The 11,397-nt window shown below is 41.4% G+C and overlaps 1 protein-coding gene across 3 annotated transcripts in view; it reads left to right on the forward strand.

Annotated features, from left to right (window-relative positions):
- FOXN2 (forkhead box N2) overlaps nucleotides 1–6,721 on the forward strand; it is a 30,633-nt gene extending 23,912 nt beyond the window's left edge. For all 3 annotated transcript variants that reach the window (XM_066316346.1, XM_066316344.1, XM_066316345.1), the window contains exons 5-6: nucleotides 1,518–1,586; nucleotides 2,859–6,721. In XM_066316346.1, coding sequence (XP_066172443.1) covers nucleotides 1,518–1,586; nucleotides 2,859–3,376 — 587 coding nt within the window. In that variant the 3' untranslated portion in view covers nucleotides 3,377–6,721. The remainder of the gene's footprint in view (nucleotides 1–1,517; nucleotides 1,587–2,858) is intronic.
- The last annotated feature ends 4,676 nt before the right edge of the window (nucleotides 6,722–11,397 follow it).

Genomic DNA, 11,397 nt, shown 5'->3' on the forward strand with positions numbered 1-11,397 from the left:
ATTTTTCTACTTCTTTTTGTCAGTTGGGTGCAAATAACCTATGAATTCAGGGGCTCTGTTTCAGCCAAAGAATGCTAAAGCAGAAGGAAAAAAAATTGCATGAGTACAATGGGGTAGAGCCTAAAGTATGCTGGATTTAAAATGAAAGGCATGGAAAACAGGTGTGTGTGGGGAATATGTATGTTTTATAACCTGTGTTGGAAAGAGCAGCTCAGTCCCCTTCCCATGTTGGTACAACATTCCCAAGGTGTCATGTTCTTCAAATTTCTCCTTGACCAGGGGTGAAGTTAGGGAGAATTATCAAGATAAGTTGCCAGCCATGCTGACAACTCTGCAGTCCCCCTCCCAAAACTACCCTCCCTTTAAATTCAGTAATAGAGTTAATGTCTGTAACGTGGGGAAGAAAACAAATACTATCAAAAAAAACATTGCTGATGTTTTCCTCCAGTAGTTACCCCCACAGTTCCAGTTCAGCAGAACTGAAAGCCTGTTCTGCTTGCTGCTGGTCCCTTCCAGCCCTGTTCTCCACTCACTGCTCATACATATGTACATAACTACCTACACCTCAGATCTGATCTGCTCTCAGACACCCAGGCTGTTGTGAGAGCTCACTGTCTCTCTGCTCTTGTTTTGCCTAGTTAGTCCATCACACGTATTTCTGTCCTCTATAAGGAGTATTCATCATCCATTGCAGAAGTGAGCCAAAGAATGGATTGGATTTCCTCTTGTTTAAAGGGCATGAGCATGTCCTGAAATGAGTGGGAAAGGCATGCTTGTTTCTTTTCCCTTTCACCTTGTTCTGGTTAGAAATGTCACTCTTTGCCCTGTTATCCTCAAGGTGCCTTTCAGAAATGTGAGCAATCTACTCTGCAAAGGATGGCATTTTGCAGCAGTGCTTCTCACTGCAGCTGACAGTGCCACAATTCACCTCAACCTTTTCTACATGCCTATTTATTATTTAGATCTCCCTGTTTTCTAGATTGAGCAGTTCAGTGCCCTTTCCCCCCTCGTAGTCTCGATTTCTTCCGTTTGACTCAGTATTGTGGAAAATTCTGCTGGAGGAGGGAGGTGTGTTGAATTAGTGCTGCGTTAATGGGCACGGCTGCTCTCAGGCTTGCACATTCACACAGCCAGGGTATGGAGCTGCTGAGGTGCTTTCCTGTGCCATGTGTCTAATCTTTCTCTCCCAACTGGTACAAACAAAAGGCACTTGTTAAGTATAGCAACAGCATTGTCACATGAACGTCTAATTGTGTCACTGATTCTTGGCTTCAGTGAGTGCAACGTGAGAACTCAGCCTTTGAATGTCATAGTTAAGGTATGAGATTGATCTGGAACAGTGTTGAGCTTTAAAGGGTCATGCTTTGTCTGAGTTTGTACATTCCCCCCACCCTTGCTCTTTGTTGTAGGCCAGTACAGGCAAATATATATACATATATGTATTCTTTTTATATTTTAGAGACCTCATCTTGTCAGGTTTATCTGAGTTCTAACATTTTGCTGCTTCTTCTTCACAGAATCTGATATTGATGCTGCTACTGCAATGATGTTGTTAAATACTTCCATTCAACAAGGAATGCTGGACTGTAAGCATAAACCATTTTACTCTTGTTTTTCTTCTCTACTCAGTAACTAAATACTTGCTCTATAAAATTTCAGGAAACAAGTATGGTCTAGTTTCCAAACAGTAAGAGTAGTTGTCTTGGTTTGGGAAGACAGGTATCTGCCAGGGAAAAGCTGGAGCTTCCCTTGGAATGGAGAATGTAAACCAACACCACCACCCCTTTTTTTCAATTATAAATTTGCAGTTAAAAGCTTTTAAGCAGAAGATTTTAGAAATAGAAATAGCAGTTCTTTATTAGTACGTATAACAAAGCAAACAAAAAACCAACTACGGCATTGATAATATAAAACAGTGCCAAGAACTTCGAGGACTTTGCTTCACAAAAACCCAGGGCAATTTGGTCTCGGTGCCTTCGTAGGATCCTCAGAGCACCAAGCTGGAACAGTGGAAAAGTCCCGGGCTGGTAGCTGGGATGGCAGGATGTCCCGGCAGGGCAGGGGGATGCAGGGTCGCACTGTAGCAAGAGGAGCAGCACTGATGGAACCACGATCGCTGGGCAGGGCTGGCCCAGCTCCTGCAGGGCGGCAGAGGAGCTCAGAATTCCAGGGTGAGCAGATGATGGTAGATTTCCCATGACTGGACTCCTCCAGAGAGAGTGAACTCTTCTAGCAGTGAGCACCAACCCAGCCGTTCTCTCTCCTCAAAATGCTGAAAAACAGAGTGCCAAACTGCCTCGAGCTCTGTCCTTTACCTGCCCCAAAACTCACGTTATCTCCCCCTCCGAGCTTTGACCACCCCTTTGTTTTTTCTTAAATAGTCTTAAGTATGACACTTACTCTCCTTGGTAACTTATGGGGAAAAAATTCTTTATAATAAAAAGGAACAAACCCAACCCCCAACAGTAGTCTGGAAGTATTTGGGGTTTAATTATTCTTTCAGCTAGCATTGCAAGAGTTTTACTAGAAGCAGCCTTTTTTTTTATTATTATTATTTTCTCAGTTAATTTTGATTTTTTTTCTGCAAAGTTCTATCCCTGCTCTCTCTGTGCTAGATAGTAAGAAGAGTTTCTTGGCCACTTCTCTGTTCCTCTAACTCTCAGCCACTTCTCTGTTCCTCTAACTCTCAGCTGAGGTTAGGCTGTGACTGTTGTCCTCTGTGGGTGACAGTAAACGGGCACTTTGTGACTTTAAATGCTGGAATTCAGTTTCCCTTGCAGCCAGCCAGGCACAGGGTGCTCGTGGTGAAGGCGATCTCACTGTGGCATTTGCCTACTGGCACATCCTGTTTTCCACAGGTGAGAAACCTCAGCCTCTGAAGACCCCCAAGAAGAGGAGCTACGGCAGCGCCTTCAACCCTCCCAGCTCCATCGGCCTGCAGGAGAGCGATTCCGCGGCCGCCAGCATCGACCCGAGCGAGGATCACAACTACAGCGCCAGCAGCATGGGCTCCCAGCGCTGCGCCTCCCGCTCCAGCGTGTCCTCCCTCTCCTCCCTGGACGAGGTGTACGACTTCATCTCCAAGAGCAGCCACGAGGGCAGCGACGGCAGCGAGGGCTTTCACAGCGAGGTGGACACAGACGGGGACTTTGAGGACGATCCTCTCGGAGACAGCGGCTATGCATCCCAACCCTGTGTAGATACCTCTAAGGAAAGTCAGCCCAGCAAGAAAGTACTCGAGGAGCTGTGTCAGGAGATCGATGAGGAGCTGAAGGAAGCAGCAGGGTCTCTGCTCCACCTTGCTGGCATCCAGACGTGCTTGAGTTCCTTAATAAGTACTGCAAAGACCCACTGTCACAAGCAAAGGAAAAAATAATATGTTTGTCAGTGTTGAATATATACATATATTTTTTTTAATTGTGGCAATACTCTTCTACTTTTGCCCTTCACAAGGGAGATCAAAGCCATAAGAGGACTCACTGCTCTTTTTTTTTTTATTTTTGGCGCAAACTATAATTTAGCCATTTATTTTTAAATCACCACCTAAAAAAAATATTAATCTTCTCAAATTAGAAGATATGCATGACTTGTGAAAACCCTAAAGCATCCTTCTTAATTATCACTTTTAATTTTTTTTTTCTTTTCAGCAGTTGACTTTTATTTTTTTTTCAGAGATATGTTTGTTCAGATGCACACTGTGGATCATATTTACATCTCTGCTGGCCCCATCTGCAGAGGTGAATTTTGTTCTAAGGGCTCTGACTTCCGTGTAAAGGATTCAAATTCATTTTGCAATAAGAGAATCTCTTTATAGTTCCTAGGACATCCCTCAGCCAAAAATGTTTTTTGTGATATGTTGAACTTGATCCCTATTTTTCTTTTAAAATCAGTGGTGATTACTTACATCTTCCTGTAGATTATGCCTTTTTTTTTTTTTTTAATTTTCTGTTCAAAAATGGGTAAGCAGTTCTGTTGGAGTGGGTTTTAACAGTACTGTACATACAAGGATGCCTTAAGTATGTTGCAGAATTGTGTACAGCTATCCAAGGTCATCTTTCCTGTTGCTGAAAAGTAGCATGATGTGCCATAAACGTTCTCACCAACGTGAAGCTACTGCTTCCACCAGGTGTTGGGCAAGCTGGGTGAAAATTAGGAGCAGAGCCACTTAGGATACCAATGTCCACTGTTGAAAACAGTGGATTCAGCCAAAAGAATTCCTTAACCTTTCCCTAAGGGAGTATTTTCCTGGCTATTTGAATGCCTTTCTTAGACTAGTGTGGGTTTCTTTGCCCCTTTTTTCTTTCTTTTTTTTCCTTATTTGTCAGTCTCTTCGTGAATCCTGTCGTAAACTGTCTGCTTCCAATGCAAACACAGCCATGCTGCTGAAGGTCTGTTGCTCTGAGGGCCCATTCCAGTGCCTCTTGAAGACAACGGTGGTGCTCCTGCTGACTCAATGGCTGTTGGATCAAGCCTGAAATATTCAAGGTTCTTTGTGTTTTGGAATTTAAAGCACAAACACCAGGAGAGAAAAAAAAAAAAGTGGTTTTTATTTTTAGGTTTTGTTTTTCTCAAGTTTTTTTTTTTTTTTTCTTTTTCCAATTCAGTTTTAAGAATGATTTGTTTCTTGAAGGGGAAGGAAAATACTCTGCTTCATTCCTGCTTTGTGTGAGCACCTGTTAGCCTACACCTGTAACAGGGCAGCATGTGTGCAGCCATGTGTGTGTTCTGACTACCACAAGCGCTGCAGTAACCAATTAGATCTGATATTGGATGTGTTACTGATGAGTAGTAGGGGTAAAACTCACCATTTGAAGGAAAATTAAGTACCAATGCAGTGGTTCTTAGGATTTCAGGAGCTGAAGATGTGCATGCTTGGTGGAACTGCTTCTTCTTGTTCATGGGTTGCTTTTGAACTCTAATGGAAAACTGCGCAGGGCAGAGCTTGTGTCTGCTGTGAAAATGTGAAAAGGATTCAGATGCACAGAAATACTGTGAGCAGCCTGAGGTTTTGCTCAGTGCCATGATTTCAGTTTCACACTGTTGAAGAGGGGTGCTGCCTGGCTCATGTGGTTGCAGATTTCTGTAGCTTCCAGTGAAAGCTGGATCAAGGTCCAGGTATTCTGGAAGCTGTGTTCATAGTCAGCTCCATGGTTGGATTTGGTTCTGAACTATTTTTTGCCTCAGATAAAATTGAGGAGGTTAATACTGGGAGTGTGGCTGTGCTGCTGTTAACCCTGAAGTCGGTGACAATGACTTCAGCATATCTGAAGGATTGGGATACTATAACAATGCATTTAATTACCATATGCAGTGACCAGTGAGAACCAGTTACTGATCAGCAATTAGCAGCGAAAGCTGTGTCCCATCCATCCTTACAGCTGGGAGAACTGGAATTGTGGAAGGGAGGAGCAGTCGCAGCCTTTCCCTGGGACACAGAGCGGTGCAGCGAGGCCGTGCTCTTCCTGCTCTTCCTGCTTTGCTGTCTTCCCTCTCTGCTTCCAAAGGGGAAGGCAGATGAGCTGTGCTCCTGCCCTGTCCCACCGTGTTGTCCCAGGTCTCTGCCCCCATGTTTGGCAGCAAAGGCCGACAGCTCAGTTGTGGAGCACCTCTCTTGGCAGTGGGAGAAGAGCTGCCCTTCCTTTCTCTTACATATCTGTTGGGTTCGGGTTTGTTTGCCACCTCAGTTAGAGACCCTGGTGTATATAGTATAAATGGAGTATAATTAAAAGTTATTTTGATTGTTGGGCTTTGGGTTTTTTTAGTGACACATGTAAAATGTTGATGCCAATGGTTGACTTGGATACGTTTTGGCAAGAAAAGTATTAATGAACCACATTCAGTTCTTTAAATGCAGTGAAGAAGTGTATGAGACCTATGTTCATGGGAGGTTGATCTGTTCAGGGTAAATCTGATGTGATTACTGTACAAACCTGTATTGGCTTTTCAGATTCTGATCCTAAATTACTGATCTGCAGAAGTCACATCAAACGTTTTTAAATCCAACTGTAAAATGGAAGTTGTGTGGTTTGCAACTTTTTATCAGCCTGAAAAGTACAAGCTTTAATTAAAGCAAAGTAAACTCATACACGTTAATAATGGTGTGGTCAAAATATTTATTGAAAAGAAAAGGTAGACTATTTTAAATGTTGCACCTGCTATTTTATCTTAAAGCACATTCTTCACACCTAACTGCCAGTGCCATTATCAAGTCTGTTTTATAAATGTACATTTCTTCAAACTAAAAAGTGCATAATTAAAAGTATTATGTTACTGCCATATAGTGATATAAAACATTTTATAATTGCCAATTCATTGTAACTATTATTTATTTAAAAGTGAATTGTAAGAATGCGTTCTGATCAAATGAACCAGAGTTGTTTTTAAACCATTCCCGTTAGCTTGTTTCTAATGTAGCATAAGCAGTGTCCTTGGGTTCGTTTAGAATAATTTTGCCAGTAGGTGACCAATTCTAACCCTTTTTTCCTCTGGTTTAGTCCTTTACCCGTTTTAAAGACGATTTACAAAAATTTAGTTTTTTGTATGCTAATCTCTGTTAATTAAAATGTTTATAAATTTTATTTTTACCAAAGAGATGCAATTCATTATGACAAAATATTGCAGAATAAACTTTGTTTTATAACATTTGTGACTTTTCTGCCCACATTTTTCATTCAGATGATCAAAGGGGCTTTTCTAAAATAAACAGCATTGCAAACAGAAAGCGCTGTGTTCTCTCTTTGTCTGCAGACCCTGGCTCTGGTCTCAGATGGTGCAGAATATTCCATTTCCCATTTAAACTTCTTCCGCCAGACTGGACTAGTGTAAAAAGCCTAATGTGTGATTAATTGTGGGTTAGTTAAGATGTTTGCATGCATGTGGAAGTCATCTGTGAAATACCTATCAGTCCATAGCAGGATTTGCTTACAGTCACATTCATCCATAGCTGGCCTCTAGTGTTTGAAGAGCATCTAATTAAGGCCAAGGTTTCACCCTATAACCTGGAACCTAAGGAATGTTTTGACATCTTGGAAATTGCTGAACACTACTGCCTAACTTCTGCCCTCCTGTGCAAAGCACTTGTTTAAACAGAAATAACTTGAATCTTCTGCTGATGAAACCTCTGTGATTATTTGCTTTCTGTGTCTATACTGCTGTGGCCAAGTTGCTTGGATGAGACTCAAAGATCAACAACCTAGTACAGGACAGGTAATTTAAAAAATGAGTCCCTGGATAAAGCAACATAGGTCTTGTTTGGGGTTTTTTTTCAGTGTTTACTTTCTCTAGATAATGATTTATGATGTCTGTTGGTTCTTTATACAGAAGGCCTTATGGAAAGCACACAGGTGGGAATAACCCCTCTTACTAACAGGAATAATACTCCCCATCCCATTTTACCCCCAACCTCAGCTTGCTGCCCTGGGCCAGCTTTTCTCTCAAATGCACACACATGGTGTGTGCCCTTCCAGTCCCCAAGAGGCAGAAGCACCAGAGGAGGAAAACAAGAGGTGACATGATGTTTATCTCTGTTAAAAGCAGACATTGGTCCATCTCTTGTCTTTTTATTTGTTTAACCCACTGGCATCGCTGAGTTAAGCTTGCTCTCTAGGATCTGATGACAATATAACTTTCTCAGTATGCCAAGTGATAACAGTAGATATTAACAAAGGTTTGTTTTATTGCCGTATCTATCAACATTTAAATCACACATCACGGAATATATGTGCATTATTCATATATTTGATTTAGTGTTCATCTTAATAGACTAGTAAGAGAACAACTGCTCTAATTAGTTCGGACAAAATCATAGCCATGTATCATATGTTAATGATACCTTTCTAATTGTTATACACTATTATTCTAAGAACCTTGAGCTCGTTAAATTTCCGAGGAGCGTTTTCCTCTGTTATGACTTTGCTGGACATCCTATGTATGGAGCCACAACTCTCAAAATAAAGCATTAACTGAAACAATTATGCACTTAAATGAGCTGTATGTTAAGGACAGTTGTTGAAGAAATACCTAGTAGATTAGATATATTTGGAAAAAATGGTTGCCTAAATTTTACATGGACTATGGTTATTCTTTCACAGGTTTTGAGGTTACAGGTACCTGTAAGTGTTCTTATTTTGAATAGTCTGAGTAAATGCATGTAGCTTAGAGATAATTACATAGGAGTCCAGCAATGCTATTGCTGTGAACTTTCCTAGCATATTTATCCATAAAAACCTTCCCTGTTTTTACCTATGAGGATGGTTCTCGTATCTGGGAAGGTGAAGCAGTATCACCTCTGCTTGAATTTTCAGTCTTCAGATTGGTTGGGGCTTTTTTTCTCCCCTTTCTTCCAGAAGGCTCCCCTGAAAGTGCCTGTTCTTACTGTTGTAAACTCTTTAGAGCTGACATAAAATTACTACCTACCCTCTGCCAGGGTTCATTTAAACAGCTCTTCATTAAACAGTGGCATGTTTATTTTCCTATTGCATCAGTACAAAAGCAATCATTTCCCTCCTTAGACTCTTGACTTGTTAAACAAACCAGAATTATTTGTTTTCCGTTTGGAAGACATGTTCTTTGTTCCTCTTAACCACTTTTCTGTATCTCGGTTCCAGACTGAAGTCAGCCTGCTGGCACATGCATGAGAAGGGTGAAAACCACTCTTCTAGAATCCCTTTTTTTTTGGAAACCTGGCCTTAATATTTCCCTGCTTTTGCAGCACTCTTGCCTACATGGCCTTCACCTGCTCACATGCAGCTGACTAATCCTATTATCAACTAATATGTCTCTATCTTCGTTCTCTTCCATCGCTGCCAAATGGTGAGGCCCCAGTCAGCAGGAAATTTGGTAGTTCATGGCCTGGAAGTTGATTTAATGAGATCTGTCATGATCCTTGTTATCCTGCCTGGTGACCTTCCTGCTCACCATGAGCAACTTTTTGGCACAGCCTGCCCAAAATAAAGAAAGGACTTGTCTGTGCTCTTCCAATGTTCAGAGAAGGACATCCAGTGTCCTAAATCTGGGTATGTCTACCCAAGTGTTGCTTTTATGCTGGTTTCCATAATCTCCCATTTCCTTGATATCTTGACTCTCCAGGCCCTAATGGGCAGTCTACTAGGTTGGACTTGAATACCCAATTTCTGTATCCACTCCAGACATGCTGATAGCAGTTCAGAAGCTGGGTATTTTCATACTTAGAAATGCAGGATTGTTCCTGTCAGACTAACCTCAGATGCTCTGATGTGCTTATGTGCTTTAGAGTTGCCAGGCAGGTGTTCTGAAAAAATCTCTGTAGGTGCCTGTACCAAGCTTAACACAGCATCGCTTTGAAAAACAGATTTTTTGCCTCAAGGGCTTTTTTTTTTTTTTAATTTAATTAACTTGGTATCTTGGTTCCTTACTAAAATCCAGTAGGTTCCCAGTTGTTACAAGCTAAAATTAGCTCAGTGAACCGAATTTTCAGTTATTTTCAGTAAGGGTACATTTTATTCTCTCTCACTGGCTTTGTGCATGTTTTCTAAACTGCTGGTGGAGGTTTCCATGCTTTGAATACAGTCAGGCCTCCACAAATAGCAGGCATTTTGCTTTTCCTTCGGCTCTGAGTAATTTAAAAGATGAAAACTCCACCTGTTGAGTTTGGCTGTGATGTGCTGGCCGACACGTCCCACTGTTCTGCGCAGGCTCTTCCCTGGGTCAGGTGAGGTGTGAGCAGAGCTGAACCATTCCAAAAGAGAAGATGTTTCCTTCAATCTCTGGGTATTGAGTGCAATCGTGTTGGCTGCCACCTTAAAATATGATGTCACTTCTCCCCAATCACAGCCCATTTTCTGTGAGCGTGTGGTGAGCTCCCCAGAGAAGCATCCTCTGAGTGACAGCAGCATCCCGTGCGGCCGTTGCTAAGCGACAAGATTCGGCTTTCAGCAGGATCTAATTTTAAAGTATTTAACCCTAGATCTGTCAAGGTTCATTATTTCCAGTGCGCTGGGTAATCCCTACTTGTTGGTGCCCAACTTCACAAATGCCCTGCTCCTTGTAGTGGTGCTGTTTTATTTATCACAGATAACGTCTCAGAATGAGAAGCAAAAACACCCTAGGTAGAGCTCGATACCAAATTTCATTTTAGCTCTGATCTATACACAGAAATATGGGACACAATTAGAGGTGAAAATCCTGCATCGTTGTTCTAGGAATCTTCCCTTCTTTGCTGGCTTGTGCAAGTGGCTCACCCCTGCTTTCCTTCTAAGAAATGCTGGACTCCAAGTGAATAAGTGCTGGTGGCAATAATAGTTAAGCTTCAATTTTTGGTAATACTATGTGTCCTCTTTGTTTCTTACTGTATTTCATCTAGATTAAGAAGCTTGTCGTCTTACCTAAAGGCATTTGGAAAAAATTATGTAATTTTGAAATTTAAAGGGGTTTTAATACTGGAAAACTTTTATTCTTTTAAATCATTACTGATAATGATGAAGTTCTACAGAGAATTTTTGTTGGTGTTTTTTGTGGGGGTTGTTCGGTGTGGCTTTTGGCTTTTTTAAATAATTATTTGAATTTTATTTCTTTCTCAAATGTAGAGGCCTGGAATGCTACTCAGGTATTTTACAAAACAAAACAAAAAAAACCAAACTGAGCAGCTGTGTCACTCTTTGATTAATTACTACATGTCCCTGTAAGTGCACTCCAGTTCACTGCTACCTTCTTAATGTGATATCTCACTCAGCTGACATAATGCTGCTGTAACTGGTCAGTATCATAAAAACAACAAAAGAAAAAACACTGAGAACTGCACAAGCCCTTCCTCCCCCCAAATGCATTAAAATAAAAAATAAAAAACCAGATTATTCATATTTTAAATGCTAATATATACAGTTCATCTCAGCCTCATAATCCCACCCAGGATTCTTCCTCCTCCTGTTGTTAGGGTTTAAAACTGACACCACGTTGCTGCTTGTGCTCTCTCTCCTTCCCAGTTCATACTAATCTGCAAAGACAAACCTGTCCCTGCCAAGGCACTTTTTCCAGCATTCAATTTGATCAGGATGCTCTCCTGGTGCCTTTTTTTCCTCCCTTCCACTGCTCCAAGTTCCTGTTCCCACTACAGGGCTGGTGCTGCCCAAAAAACTATTTATGGCTTTTCCCTCCTGCACGGTGTGTTGTGCCTCTCCCTGTGTGATCAGTGAAGAGCCCTGTCCCACACCTCCTCCATCCCTCTTCTTTTTCCATCCTGGTCTTTACACATCAAAGACCTGGCTTTAGCTGATTCCAAAAGTCCAAATTATTCCCAGAGGTACCACAATCGTTTTAAAAATAATAACAAAAATTAGATCACGAACTAGAATAATTCTGATTAAAATGTTCCCTAAACTCCTGGTAGATCTCCCAGCTCTCTTCTGCTCATGTGTATGTCTC

The sequence above is a fragment of the Sylvia atricapilla genome, chromosome 3, assembly GCF_009819655.1.
Source record: "Sylvia atricapilla isolate bSylAtr1 chromosome 3, bSylAtr1.pri, whole genome shotgun sequence".
NCBI lineage: Eukaryota > Metazoa > Chordata > Aves > Passeriformes > Sylviidae > Sylvia > Sylvia atricapilla.